The 15,883-nt window shown below is 48.1% G+C and overlaps 1 protein-coding gene across 1 annotated transcript in view; it reads right to left on the bottom strand.

Moving 5' to 3' along the window:
- AHI1 (Abelson helper integration site 1) overlaps nucleotides 1-15,883 on the bottom strand; it is a 683,164-nt gene that overhangs the window by 72,353 nt on the left and 594,928 nt on the right. Inside the window, 1 exon segment of the mRNA XM_030195101.1 lies at nucleotides 2,169-2,237. Within this exon segment, the coding sequence (XP_030050961.1) occupies nucleotides 2,169-2,237 (69 nt within the window).

Below are 15,883 nucleotides of genomic sequence, written 5' to 3'. Positions count from 1 at the left end.
CCTGGAATAGAAAAGAAATAGGCCTGAGGGGATGGAGCTAGATTCTAATCCCCAAAGAGATTGGGAGGAATAACTGGCCAAGCTACAGTCATGTTGTATGCCCTTTTCCAAACGGTAGTGGGCTGTGAATATATGAACAGATGTCCATGTTGCAGCCTTACAAATTTCCTCCATGGACACTGATATCAAGTGGGCTATTAACCCCACCATTGTTCTGACACTGTATGCTTTGATGTGATTCTCAAGGGTCAAACCTGCCTATGCATAATGCTATCTGCTGGCCTATTAGAATGTGTATTGTTGACAGCAGCCACTACACTCTATTTGAGTCAAAAGAAATGAAAAGTTAGATGGACATTCTAAGGCTTTAGTCTGCTCCAAATAGGCGGTCAGGGTTCTCTTGGAGTCCAATGTGGGCAGTGTACTTTCACCTTTGTGCACATGGGGCCTTGGAAAAAATGTTGACAGGACAATAAACTGATCAAGATAGAAATCCAACAGTACCTTAGGAAGAAACTTGAGATGAGTGCACAGAACCACCCTGTTGATAAAGAATTTAGTGAAATGTGGATCAGTTACTAGAAAAAGAGCTCACATATTTTGTGTGCTGAAGTGGCCACCACCAAAAATAAGACCTTCCAGATCAAGTACATCTGTTCACAGGTATGGAATGGCATAAAAGGTTAATACCATGTTTGAGTCCCATGACACTGTGATTGAAAGTTTCTACATGCTAATAACTGCCAATTGTACCAAACAGTATTATAATAAAGTTGATTTTTAAACCTGGCTCAGACAAATCCTGACGGTATTCAAGCAGTTTTTGTGTGGGACAGGAAAAGGGGTCTAGGGCCTTTCTGTCACACCAGATGGAAAACCTCTACCATTTAACTTTCCTGGAAGCCAGTAAGACTTGCAATACACTGTTGGCAAGTTCAAAGAAACTACTGTTATACTGAGAGTAACAGTAGGGTTTTTTTTTTTTGGAAGATAGCCTGGAACAGAAAAGAAATGGGCCTGAGGGGATGGAGCTAGATTCTAATCCCCAAAGAGACTGGGAGGAATAACTGGCCAAGCTACTGTCGTGTTGTGTGCCCTTTTCCAAACAGTAGTGGGCTGTGAATATATGACTAGATGCCCATGTTGCAGCCTTATAAATTTCCTCCATGGCCACTGATATCAAGTGAGCTATTGACCCCGCCATAGGGGGTAGTTTTTGAAGTGGGAACAATTTGAGGGGATGTGGAATAGTTGCAGGTGAGGTAGTTTTAGAGGTAGGAAAATTCCAAGGGAGAGTAAATATGGGGAGTGGGGGCAGTTTAGAGGTAGTGAGGCAATTGCTGGTGGGTTGTTGTGGAGTATGGGGGCAGTATGGAGAGGTAGTGGGGCAGCAGCAGAAAGTTGGGACAATTGCAAGGATAGTTTTGGGGGTAGGGCAGTTTGGGGGTGGAGAAACTGAATGGAGGTTAGATTTTTTTGGGCAGTTTGGAAACAGTAGGGAAGTTGCACAGGGATAGTTTTTGGGGTAGGGGGTCAGTTGGAGGTTGTTTTTGGGTGTGAGAGCAGGTTAGGGAGTGGAGAGAACAAAGGACAGGGGAGATACAGTTTGAAGGAATTCTCTAAATGCTATGTTTCATTTTATCTCATTTTCTACGATGCAGAAGCTGCAAACGTTTTTTCCTTGGAAATGAGTTGGGCCATTTTTTGAAAGTGGGGGGGGGGGGGGGGGGGGGGGGGCGGCTTATTTCTCAACATGTTCTATGCTGATGTTTGCTGACTCTTTTGGATTTCTAACACTATGGACACTAGGTTGGCGATCCTCCACTGCAGTAGAAAAGCTTTTGCCCAGGTTTTGTCTAGCAGGACTCTAATGAATTCCAATTATGGTGAAAGGCATAGTTGGGATTTGGGGAACTCTGATTTGACCCATTCTGTTAAATTTTCTGAGAGTTATTTTGTCCCCAGATAGATAATCTTGACTCTTTTTGTATAATTCTTTCCAACTTCTGTCGGTTTGGAAAAAAAGGTATTATCTTATAATATTTATTTCAGCACATTCAAGTCAATTAATATGGAACACATAATACTTTAATAGAAACCCAGAAGCCCTAATTATAAAGAAAATCATGAGCTCTTTCAATATGCATCTTTGGAACAATTATACTCACTGTTTCTTGCACTGGCATCAAACTATCTGCTTCTATTTTAAGTGATGAAGTAGAAGGATCAGCATCATTCTAAAAAAAAATTTTTTTTTACATTAACTCAGATATGATCATTTTGAAAACTAAAAGCTTTTAGTCAGCTTTGAAATCATGTTATAAAGTATAACTGATAATACAGAACATTTTCATAGATGTATACCTTGCCAAAATGACCTGACTGAAAACTGCTCTCCTAGTATGTGGCTAAATGCATGTGTGGGTTCCACAGCATATGTACTTTTAGTTGTATGGAGGTGTTCCTGTGTATGTATTTAAGATGGGGTAAAAAACAGCATTCATACAAGTGATTTCAACTGTATGTACTTCATTGTACCCCTGCTCAGTCACCCACACAAATAGAAAGAGTAAAGTACTGGATTCCTTTAATATGCATACTTTGCAGCAGCTGCTAATTTGCTTAATATATGTGTCTTAAAAGCCTTCACATATTTATATATTTGTTTGGATTTAGCTCATGCCTTTTCAGTGGTACTAAAAGATGAGTTATTTTCAGATACAGTAAAGGGTACCTATTTCCTTTTTCTTGGGAACTTTCAATCTGAGGCTGTCAATGAGTTGGTTGTGGTATGGGAAAAGGATTAAATGAAAAGTCTTGATGTAACAGTTTCCTTGAGAATGGTGGATTTAAGGGAAGAAAAGAGTGCATTTCCTATCGGTGTTGACACAAGCTCTTACTATATTAGAAAGGGTTTGGTGAAAAAGTCATAAGGTAGAAAATAGAAAAGTGTTTTAGGGACTACAGAGGTCAGATCTGACAGCCTAAGTCAGTGATGGGCAACCTTTTGAGCTTGGTGTGTCAAAATTCGCCAAAAAACCGAGCATAACTTGGGTGGTGTGTCACTTCGAGAAAAAAAACCATAATTTCGCGATATTTATAGTTTAAATAACAAAAATGTATAATTGTAATATATAACTGTATTTAATAAACCAAAACCTATTTATTTAACTTACCTGCTTAGTGACTTCTTTGTTCATCTGTCAGTCGGTTTCTTTTGTTGGTCTTGATATTATTTAACTTGTGTGGGGTGCCGTGAACTAAGATAAGTGAGGGGGAGGGGGAATTCTTTAACTAATCTGCCTATTAGTGACTTTTTTGTTGCTGAATTTCATTGGCTAAATCTTCAATTGAAGGTTGGTATTTTGTACACTTCAAGCCCAAGCAAGCACTACTAACTTCATCTTTCAATCTGTTTCTTTTGTTGGTTTTGATATTATTTAACGCTGAGAATAAGGTTTCACAAAACTACGTAGAGGGAAAAATTGTGAGTAAAGCCATTGCTATATTTTTCAGGGTGCTAAAAGTGTCTGGTAATCGGATCCAGGCACTCCAAATTTCCTGGTAACTCAGATATTCTCTTAATAATTGCATCTTTATTCTGCATATCGTGAAATAGAACTGGTGCACATCTTAGGAGAGTTTCTTTAATAAATTCTCCCTCACTGAGTGCTTTTCCATGCTGAGCTATGGAGTGAGCAATGCTCAAACTTGCAGATGTTAAATTTGTAGAACCTTTTACAAATTTAAGGATGGACTTAGATTGGCTCTTATAAAAGTGTAGCTGCCTGGAAATGTATTCCTTCCTTTCATCCTCACTTTTTTTCAAGAGCTGGGAATGATTAGTTTCAAAATGTCTATTTATATTCCATGTTCTGCTTACTACCGTTTCAGTACATAGAACGCAAAATGATCTGCCATTTTTTTCTATAATGCCATACATCTCGGTCCATGTCTCTTGAAAGGGTCGGCTACTGCTACTACCATTTCCTTTACTTAACCTTGGTTTTTTATTTTTTGGGTTCTCCATCAGGGGGGCAGTGACAGAAGATAGAATTATAGATAGCCTGTTAGCCCTGCAGGCAATTAGGGGTTAACTAGCCTAACTGACCACCTTATGTAAATTAAGATGGCTGCCGCTATTTCTAATGGCGGGAAACGGCACCCATAGCACATGCCCTCGCCTCTCCCAGCCTCTCCCTCACCTATCTCAGCAATGATGGTCAATTAGAAATCCACGACACCCCAGAACAGTAGATTGGATGATGGTTGCTATGGTTATGTGGTAATGGCGATCACAGGGCCCCCAGAGATGCGTCCCCCACGGCATTCCGCTGCTCTCTGCTCCGCCGGCCGGAAGTGAGGTCAAAGATCCCCTAACGGCCGTGCAGGAGCCGGGGCAGAGGGAGCAGCAGGGAGGGAACAAGCGGAGGACTCGGAGGGAGCCAATAGGAGCGCACACGGCACCCCCCCAGCGGGTAAACATGCACCGGGGGGGGGGGTGATTTCGCCGGGGGGGGGGGGGGAGGTTGCGCTGCACCTGGGGGGGGGACGCATCGGCGATCCGCCCCGGGGAACGCCGCTGCTTCTCTGTATGCGGCCACATGCGGCCGCGTGTCACCGAAAATGGCTAAGCGTGTCAGTACTGACATGCGTGTCATAGGTTCGCCATCATGGGCCTAAGTGGATGCTCGTAGCACACAAAATACTTCAGGCCAGTACTTGTTCTTTGTTATTAAAAAGTAGGAAAGGATTCAAGGCTGGAGGTGATGAGATATCCTCTGCTCTAAACAGCCAAGATTTGGGGATTTTATTTAAAAAAAATGGTTATTGAACTTTGTGACAAGTTTGATAGGAAGGTCCTAAGTTATCAGAGGAAATGTGGTGGATGGAAGTAATTGTTAGAAGGAACAGATTAGGTGAGGTGGAGTTGTTAGATGTTGGAAGCAAGGAAGATGAAGATAAGATGGGTATTGCAAATGAGGGAGATGAAGATAATTTGAGAGCAAAGGTTAGATTTGAATAGTTGAGGAACAGGAATAGTTGAGTTAGAAAATGTTAATGGTTGGGGGTAAACGTGTCGTCTAGATTTTAGAGAGTAAGTGAAAAAGAGGTGCTGGAGATTCTTAGTAGGTTGAGGCCAAAACCTGAATTTGGAATCCGTGTCCTTCATTTTTAGTGAGGGCTATGAAAGAGAAATTAGTCAATAGGTTAACAGCAATCATGAACACATCCATATCTTGAGGAATACTTTTGAATCCACTGTTGAAGAAATGAACTTCAGATGCAGATACAGAAAGTAGTTATAGACTAGTTTCTAATACACCAATTTTAGGGAAGTTGCTGGAGAAGGTAGTTTTTGAACAGCTAAATGATTTTTTTTTTTTTTGGAAACTCATAAGGTCTTAAGTAAATTTCAGCCAGGCTTTCAGCATAGATATAATACAAAAACCATGTCTATAAAATTTTGGATAAAAGGGATGGCATGATACTTGTCTTTTTAGATTTACAAGCCACATTTGAAACTATGCAGCCTGATTTTTTATTGATAGGTTTGAGACAATCGGGAATAACAGAAATGGTGCTGAATTTGTTAGTGACTTTTTTTGACCAGTCAACAATGGGTGCGTTGGAACCATCACGTTTTGAGTGGTATTTGAACTGTGGAGTTCCCCAAGGTTTAGTACTCTCCTCAGTTTTGTAGCCATTATGCTTAGTATTGGTAAAAGAAGGTATTCAATACCATATATCCACAGACAATATTCAGATCTTTTTACCAACTGGAAAAAATTGGCACAAATGACTGAATAAGCTAAACACAGGATTAGCAGAGGTGGTTATATGGTTATGATCTGATAGAGTTAAATTTAATCTGTGGACGTTTGTGTGTTATGGGTAGGGAAGATGGCACTGAGGTTCAAATTGAAGGGAAAAAAGATCTGATTAAAGCTTCAGTAAGAAATCTTGGAGTCTAGTTAGATACCATTTAGATAACGTGTGTTTTTACATGTCCATTTTATATGCCTATTTGACTTCATAAAATACTAGCACAGGTGTAAAAGAACACGAGTACATGTAAGTGTTAACATTTACAGCAGCTCTATAGATAGTGTAAATGCTGGCACATAATTTAAGTAAAATGCACATAAATTAAGGAATTTGATAATCTATGTGCCTTAGTGTGGACTCTGCTTAAACTCTACCCAAACTCCACTCCTGTGCACGCTCACAGTGAAATTACGTGCCATGAAAATGCAGTGTACTTACATAGTAACATAGTAAGTGATGGCAGATAAAGCGAATGCTACATACCTGTAGAAGGTATTCTCCGAGGACAGCAGGCTGATTGTTCTCACTGATGGGCGACATCCACGGCAGCCCCTCCAATCGGAAACTTCACTAGCAAAAGCCTTTGCTAGTCCTCGCGCGCCCATGCGCACCGCGCATGCACGGCCGTCTTCCCGCCCGAACCGGCTCGTGTTCGTCAGTCCCGTATGTAGCAAGACAAAGACAAGGGAAGACACAACTCCAAAGGGGAGGCGGGCGGGTTTGTGAGAACAATCAGCCTGCTGTCCTCGGAGAATACCTTCTACAGGTATGTAGCATTCGCTTTCTCCGAGGACAAGCAGGCTGCTTGTTCTCACTGATGGGGTATCCCTAGCCCCCAGGCTCACTCAAAACAACAAATATGGTCAATTGGGCCTCGCAACGGCGAGGACATAACTGAGATTGATCTAACAACTTATCCAACTAACAGAGAGTGTAGCCTGGAACAGAATAAAACATGAGCCTAGGGGGGTGGAGTTGGATTCTAAACCCCGAACAGATTCTGAAGCACTGACTGCCCGAACTGACTGTCGCGTCGGGTATCCTGCTGCAGGCAGTAATGAGATGTGAATGTGTGGACAGATGACCACGTTGCAGCTTTGCAGATCTCTTCAATAGTGGCTGACTTCAAGTGGGCCACTGACGCAGCCATGGCTCTGACATTGTGAGCCGTGACATGACCCTCAAGAGCCAGCCCAGCCTGGGCATAAGCGAAGGAAATGCAATCTGCTAGCCAATTGGATATGGTGCGTTTCCCCATAGCCACTCCCCTCCTGTTGGGATAAAAAGAAACAAACAATTGGGCGGACTGTCTGTTGGGCTGTGTCCGCTCCAGATAGAAGGCCAATGCTCTTTTGCAGTCCAAAGTGTGCAGCTGACGTTCAGGAGGGCAGGAATGAGGACGGGGAAAGAATGTTGGCAAGACAATTGACTGGTTCAGATGGAACTCCGACACCACCATCGGCAAGAACTTAGGGTGAGTGCGGAGGACTACTCTGTTATGATGAAATTTGGTGTAAGGGGCCTGGGCTACCAGGGCCTGAAGCTCACTGACTCTACGAGCTGAAGTAACTGCCACCAAGAAAATGACCTTCCAGGTCAAGTACTTCAGATGGCAGGAGTTCAGTGGCTCAAAAGGAGGTTTCATCAGCTGGGTGAGAACGACATTGAGATCCCATGACACTGTAGGAGGTTTGACAGGGGGCTTTGACAAAAGCAAACCTCTCATGAAGCGAACAACTAAAGGCTGTCCTGAGATCGGCTTACCTTCCACACGGTAATGGTATGCACTGATTGCGCTAAGGTGAACCCTTACAGAGTTGGTCTTGAGACCAGACTCAGACAAGTGCAGAAGGTAGTCAAGCAGGGTCTGTATAGGACAGGAACGAGGATCTAAGGCCTTGCTGTCACACCAGACGGCAAACCTCCTCCATAAAAAGAAGTAACTCCTCTTAGTGGAATCTTTCCTGGAAGCAAGCAAGATACGGGAGACACCCTCCGACAGACCCAAAGAGGCAAAGTCTACGCTCTCAACATCCAGGCCGTGAGAGCCAGAGACCGGAGGTTGGGATGCAGAAGCGCCCCGTCGTCCTGTGTGATGAGGGTCGGAAAACACTCCAATCTCCACGGTTCTTCGGAGGACAACTCCAGAACAAGAGGGAACCAGATCTGACGCGGCCAAAACGGAGCATTCAGAATCATGGTGCCTTGGTCTTGCTTGAGTTTCAACAAAGTCTTCCCCACCAGAGGTATGGGAGGATAAGCATATAGCAGACCTTCCCCCCAATCCAGTAGGAAGGCATCCGATGCCAGTCTGCCGTGGGCCTGAAGTCTGGAACAGAACTGAGGGACCTTGTGGTTGGCTCGAGATGCGAAGAAATCTACCAAGGGGGTGCCCCACATTTGGAAGATCCGGCGCACTACTCTGGAGTTGAGCGACCACTCGTGAGGTTGCATAATCCTGCTCAACCTGTCGGCCAGACTGTTGTTTACGCCTGCCAGATATGTGGCTTGGAGCCACATGCCGTAACGGCGAGCCCAGAGCCACATGCTGATGGCTTCCTGACACAGAGGGCGAGATCCGGTGCCCCCCTGCTTGTTGATGTAATACATGGCAACCTGGTTGTCTGTCTGAATTTGGATAATTTGATGGAACAGCCGATCTATGAAAGCCTTCAGAGCGTTCCAGACCGCTCGTAGCTCCAGGAGATTGATCTGCAGATCGCTTTCCTAGAGGGACCAACTTCCCTGGGTGTGAAGCCCATCGACATGAGCTCCCCACCCCAGGAGAGACGCATCCGTAGTCAGCACTTTTTGTGGCTGAGGAATTTGGAAAGGGCGTCCCAGAGTCAAATTGGACCAAATCGTCCACCAATACAGGGATTTGAGAAAACTCGTGGACAGGTGGATCACGTCCTCTAGATCCCCAGCAGCTTGAAACCACTGGGAAGCTAGGGTCCATTGAGCAGATCGCATGTGAAGGCGGGCCATGGGAGTCACATGAACTGTGGAGGCCATGTGGCCCATCAATCTCAACATCTGCCGAGCTGTGATCTGCTGGGACGCTCGCACCCGCGAGACGAGGGACTACAAGTTGTTGGCCCTCGTCTCTGGGAGATAGGCACGAGTCGTCCGAGAATCCAGCAGAGCTCCTATGAATTCGAGTCTTTGCACTGGGAGAAGGTGGGACTTTGGATAATTTATCACAAACCCCAGTAGCTCCAGGAGGCGAATAGTCATCTGCATGGACTGTAGAGCTCCTGCCTCGGATGTGTTCTTTACCAGCCAATCGTCGAGATAGGGGAACACATGCACTCCCAGCCTGCGAAGCTCCGCTGCTACGACAGCCAGGCACTTCGTGAACACTTGGGGCGCAGAGGCGAGCCCAAAGGGTAGCACACAGTACTGGAAGTGACTTGTGCCCAGCTGAAATCGCAGATACTGCCTGTGAGCTGGCAGTATCGGGATGTGCGTGTAGGCGTCCTTCAAGTCCAGAGAGCAGAGCCAATCGTTTTCCTGAATCATGGGGAGAAGGGTGCCCAGGGAAAGCATCCTGAACTTTTCCTTGATCAGATATTTGTTCAGGGCCCTTAGGTCTAGGATGGGACGCATCCCCCCTGTTTTCTTTTCCACAAGGAAGTACCTGGAATAGAATCCCAGCCCTTCTTGTCCGGATGGCACGGATTCGACCGCATTGGCGCTGAGAAGGGCGGAGAGTTCCTCTGCAAGTACCTGCTTGTGCTGGAAGCTGTAAGATTGAGCTCCCGGTGGGCAATTTGGAGGTTTTGAGGCCAAATTGAGGGTGTATCCTTGCCGGACTATTTGAAGAACCCAACGGTCGGAGGTTACAAGAGGCCACCTTTGGTGAAAAGCTTTCAACCTCCCCCGACCGGCAGATCGCCCGGCACTGATACGTTGATGTCGGCTATGCTCTGCTGGAGTCAGTCAAAAGCTCGCCCCCTGCTTTTGCTGGGGAGCCGTGGGGCCTAGCTGAGGCGCACGCTGCTGACAAGAGCGCGCGCGCTGGGGCTTAGCCTGGGCTGCAGGCTGTCGAGGAGGAGGATTGTACCTACGCTTACCAGAAGAGAAGGGAACAGTCTTCCTTCCCCCATAAAAACGTCTACCTGAGGAGGTAGATGCTGAAGGCTGCCGGCGGGAGAACTTGTCGAAAGTGGTATCCCGCTGGTGGAGCTGCTCTACCACCTGTTCGACTTTCTCTCCAAAAATGTTGTCCGCTCGGCAAGGGGAGTCCGCAATCCGCTGCTGGATCCTATTCTCCAGGTCGGAGGCACGCAGCCATGAGAGTCTGCGCATCACCACACCTTGAGCAGCGGCCCTGGACGCAACATCGAAGGTATCATATACCCCTCTGGCCAGGAATTTTCTGCACGCCTTCAGCTGCCTGACCACCTCCTGAAATGGTTTGGCTTGCTCAGGAGGGAGCTTGTCCACCAAGCCCGCCAACTGCCGCACATTATTCCGCATACGGATGCTCGTGTAGAGCTGGTAGGACTGAATCTTGGCCACGAGCATAGAAGAATGGTAGGCCTTCCTCCCAAAGGAGTCTAAGGTTCTAGAGTCCTTACCCGGGGGCGCCGAAGCATGCTCCCTAGAACTCTTAGCCTTCTTTAGGGCCAGATCCACCACACCAGAGTCGTGAGGCAACTGAGCTCTGGGTCCCCATGGATCCGGTACTGGGACTCGATCTTCTTGGGAATGTGGGGATTAGTTAAAGGCTTGGTCCAGTTCGCCAGCAATGTCTTTTTTAGGACATGATGCATGGGTACTGTGGACGCTTCCTTAGGTGGAGAAGGATACTCCAAGAGCTGAAACATTTCAGCTCTGGGCTCATCCTCCACGACCACCGGGAAGGGGATGGCCGTAGACATCTCCCGGACAAAGGCCGCAAAAGACAGACTCTCGGGAGGAGAAAGCTGTCTTTCAGGGGAGGGAGTGGGATCAGAAGGAAGGCCATCAGACTCCTCGTCAGAGAAATATCTGATGTCCTCCTCCTCCTCCCACGAGGCCTCACCATCGGTATCAGACACAAGTTCATGAACCTGTGTCTGAAGCCGTGCCCGACTCGACTCCGTGGAAACACGGCCACGGTGGGAGCGTCGAGAGGTAGACTCCCTTGCCAGCACCGGCGAAGCTCCCTCCGCCGACGTCGTCGGGGAGCCTTCCTGGGAGGCGACCGCAGTCAGTACCGCAAGCGGTACCAATGTCGGAGACCTCACCCCGGGCAAGGGGCCAGCCGGCGCCTCACTCGACGGTACCGGTGGCGCAAGCACCCCTGGTACCGGAGGGGAAGGGCGCAACAGCTCTCCCAGGATCTCCAGGAGAACGGCCCGGAGACTCTCGTGCAGAGCGGCTGTGGGGAAAGACATAGAAGCCGATGCAGGCGTCGAGGTCAGAGTCTGTTCCAGGCTGTCCAAGGTGAAGTGCATCGACACCTCCTGAACAGAGGGTGAGCGGTCCTCCCGGTGCCGATGCCTACTGGGTGCCGACTCCCTTGGCGACCCAGAGCTCTCGGTACCAACGCGGGAAGGTGACCGGTGTCGATGCTTCTTTGATTTTTTCAAACGAAGCATGTCACCGGAGCTTCCCGGTACCGACGAGGAGGACGTAGAATCCAGCCGTCTCTTCCTCAGGGCCGAGGCCGAAGAAGGTCGGTCTCGGGGGGGGGGGGGGGGGCTGTACCGCAGGAGCCCTCAGGGTAGGAGGAGACCCACCCGAAGGCTCACCGCCACCAGCAGGGGAATAGACAGCCCTCACCTGCACTCCAGTCGAAGCACCACCGTCCGACGACATCAGCAACAGCGGAGGTCCCGGTACCACCGACGCCGCCTTTCGATGTCTCGGTACCGACGATGCAGAGGGTCGATACCTCGATGCCGAGGTCGAAGGTCTTGATGCTGTCGACGCCGATGCACTCGATGCCTCTGGTGCTGGTGTCGACGAAGAGCCCGAGAACAACACATTCCACTGGGCCAATCTCGCTACCTGAGTCCTCTTCTGTAAAAGAGCACAAAGACTGCAGGCCTGCGGGCGGTGCCCAGCCCCCAGACACTGAAGACACGACGCGTGCCTATCAGTGAGCGAGATTACCCGGGCGGAAAAATCACGCCAGCGAAATCAAAATTCGCGATGTTGACGAAGGGCACCAAAAATAAGGGAGAGAGAAAAAAACCCGTACCGAGGCCACAAAAAAGGCCTACCCCGAAAGCGAAAGGAAACTTACGTCGGGGAAACAAACTGGACACATGGGAAAGGACAAGACTGGGGTCTTTCTTTTTTTTTTTTAGCGAAATCGCGAAGACGCGCGAGGGTCAACTTGAGGGGCGCGAAACGGCGGCAAAACACGACCGTCCCGAGCGCGGACAAAAGAAGACTGACGAACACGAGCCGGTTCGGGCGGGAAGACGGCCGCGCATGCGCGGTGCGCATGGGCGCGCGAGGACTAGCAAAGGCTTTTGCTAGTGAAGTTTCCGCTTGGAGTGGCTGCTGTGGACGTCACCCGTCAGTGAGAACAAGCAGCCTGCTTGTCCTCGGAGAAAGACCTGAATGGTCCATTCAGACTGCCCAACAGTCACAATCATTATCAATTCCTGATTTAATCAACAATGAATGTGATATTATATACTTTATATCACGAGTCTTTCTTTGGCATTCCTGGGACAAAGACCATAGAAGTCCGCACGACTCTATCCTTATGTTCTACCTACTGGAGTTGCCATCAAAGCCCACTCCAGCCTATCCAAATCCATCTTGTCATTTGCGGGATCCAGACCATAAAAGTCTGCCCAGCACTGTCCTCAGTTCCAGCTACTGAAGTTGCCATTGAAGCCCCTTTCAGCTTATCCTAAACCGGATTGCCATATACAGACACAGACCTACAAAGTCTGCCTGGCACCAGCCTTAGTTCTTTAAAGCCGGAGTAGTCGTTTAAGCGTCACTCACACATCCACCCCCTGCAGCCATTTAAGGGTTTTTTTTAAATTTATTTTTGTTTTCTACCATCTATTTTCTATATAGAGTTCCTCTGTGTTCACCCCACGCTTTTTAGAATTCCGTCACTGTTTTTGTCTCTACCACCTCCCTTGAGAGGGCATTCCAGGCATCAACTACCCTCTCCATGAAAAAGAATTTCCTGACATTACTCCTAAGTCTACCACCCTGCAACCGCAGCTCATGTTCTCTAGTTTTATCATTTCCCCTTCTCTGGAAGAGATTTGTTTCTATATTAATACCTTTCAAGTATTTGAATGTCTGTATCATATCTCCCCTGTCCCTTCTTTCCTCTAGGCTATGCATATTTAGGTCGTCTCTCAGTTTCTTGATGCCTTCCTCACCTATACCTTCCACAATATTAACTTCCTCACTACCGCCCAGGAACTATTGAACAACATAGCTCAGTTCTATGCCACAGACCTGTTCCCTTCAGTCACAGGCGTCATTGACTGCAAACACATTGCACTCAGATTCCCCTGGGCACACAAGGAAACCTACAGGAATAGAAAATCATTTCACTTCATGAATATGGAGGTCGTGTGTGGTGCCTAGGGGAAGATTGCTACACAGGCTCCACCAATGATGCCTACATCCTCCAGTATTTAGGAATGTACCACAAGTTTCAGCAAGGGGAGATTGCTAGCGGCTGGCTCCTAGGTAAGTAGTAGAGGGATACCCAAACTCCATACCCCTCTGCCTCTTAACCTTCAACACACTCCCTCCCTCTTGATGCCCCCACAGCCCCCAACCATTACCCAACCTGCACAAGGTCACCATAGCAACCAATACACACCCATGTCTGTGATTCTGCTTCCTCCCACAGGTGACAGAGGCTATCCCCAGCGAACCTGGCTCATAAATTAGGTTGAGAAGGAGTACAACAAGAGGCATAAGAGCACCCGAACCATCACAGAACGCACCGTTGGCAAGCTCAAGAATCGCTTCAGATGTCTGGACCATTCTGGAAGGAACTCCTCTACAGCCCTGAAAAGGCGGCCTAAATATTCATGACCTGCTGCATGCTGCACAATCTGGCTCTCCGAAGAAGACAGGACCTACCAGAGGAGGGACAGCAGCCAACAAACCCAGAGGATAAGGAGCTCCTCCTCCCTCCTGCCCACAGAGCTGACCAGGGAGCACACTAGCTGGGGGTCACGCCAGACAAAGATTAATTCTGACAAATTTTCAGTGAAGTGTACAATTTATTTGTGTGCAACACCTCTCCTCCCATCTCCGCCCCTGCACATACACACCGTACCCCTCTCTTTCTCCTATCCCCTCTGGGATCCACCTCTCCCAACACTGTACCTGAGCTGCTGGCCATGGCCTTGCAGGAGCAGAAGAGGGACTACCACTATCATCACAGTCAGCACTCCATCCTGCTGCCTCTACTGCAACCTGAAAATCTGGCCACTGACTGGCCGGGTGTCAGACCTGCTGCTGGGCCCTATACCCAAGAAAGGGAACGTGTGCTGCCCCTGAGGGACTTAGCCTCTCGGTTGCCCCACTGGCCTGGGGTGCTGTGGGTCCCATTCTTGGATGTTTGGAGGGTGGCTGCAGCTTGGCAGCTGATGTGGGTGCTATGAAGCTTGGCTGGGCTGTTTTGCGACTGGTGGCACTAGCAGCTGGTGTGGAAGGTATTGGTGCAGGACCGGTGGCCTCATTTGTTTAGGTTGGAGGCTCTGCAAAAACCATTAAGTCAGAGATAAAACTTTTAGAGATCTATTGGACTTAAACTTAACTATGGCCAAGCAAATAATGTAGTCTGCAAATGCTTCTTTATAAGGGAGATGTTCCATCACATCTATCATTTTAGTCCCTTTTCGCAGAACCTTTTTAGTTTCATTGTATCCTTTTTTTTTTTTTTTTGAGATGAGGTGACCAGAACTGTACACAATAAGGTAAAATTATGTATCATACCTGATAATTTTCTTTCCATTAATCATAGCTGATCAATCCATAGACTGGTGGGTTGTGTCCATCTACCAGCAGGTGGAGATAGAGAGCAATCCTTTTGCCTCCCTATATGTGGTCATGTGCTGCCGGAAACTCCTCAGTATGTCGATATCCAAGCTCCATCCGCAGGACTCAGCAATTAGAGAATTACACCCACAAAGGGACACTGCCCAGCTCACCACCGCCGAAACGGGGGAGGAGAATTAACCCAGTTCATCCCCACACAAGTGGGGGAGGGGAATCCGTCCAGCTCATCCCCGCGGAGCGGGGGAGGGACACCACCCCGCCGATGTGGGGGGATCTGGCTTATCCTGCAACCGCAACCGCGGGAGGAGCTGACTGACCCTAACACCGCCGAAGCGGGAGGGATACAAAGCTGCCCTACAGCCGCACGAAGCGGGAGGGAGCGCCGGCTGAATTTATGTCTCAATCCAGCCCCGTAAAACGAAGGGGAGAGGAATGCAGCAGCTCACTGTAACACAAACTCGTCTCAACTCTTGAAGAATCCAATTGAAAAAACTTGAACACGAAGTCCTCCTGAACAGGAACTGAAGACTAAACTTGAACCTGAAATGCAACCAGAATATAAACAGATATCTGGGAGGGGCTATGGATTGATCAGCTATGATTAATGGAAAGAAAATTATCAGGTATGATACATAATTTTACCTTCCATATCATCATGCTGATCAATCCATAGACTGGTAGGATGTACCGAAGCAGTACTCACCCAGGGCGGGACATTGAAATCCCTGACCGCAACACTGAAGCTCCAAACCGGGCCTCCGCCCGAGCACCCACAGTCAAGCGGTAATGCCTGGAGAAGGTATGGGCCGATGCCCAAGTTGCCGCCTTGCATATCTCTTCCAAGGAGACGGACCCGGCCTCTGCCATCGAGGCCGCCTGAGCTCTAGTGGAGTGAGCCTTCAGCTGAATAGGCGGCACCTTCCCCGCGGCCACATAAGCCGCTGCAATGGCTTCCTTGACCCATCTTGCCACTGTAGGCTTAGCAGCCTGCAGACCCTTACGAGGACCTGCAATCAGGACAAACAGATGATCCGATTTCCGGAAATCATTGGTCACTTCCAAG

Source organism: Microcaecilia unicolor, chromosome 3 (assembly GCF_901765095.1).
Source record: "Microcaecilia unicolor chromosome 3, aMicUni1.1, whole genome shotgun sequence".
NCBI lineage: Eukaryota > Metazoa > Chordata > Amphibia > Gymnophiona > Siphonopidae > Microcaecilia > Microcaecilia unicolor.
Note: the sequence above shows the minus strand (reverse complement) of the source record. Positions and strands in the feature narration are given on the sequence as shown.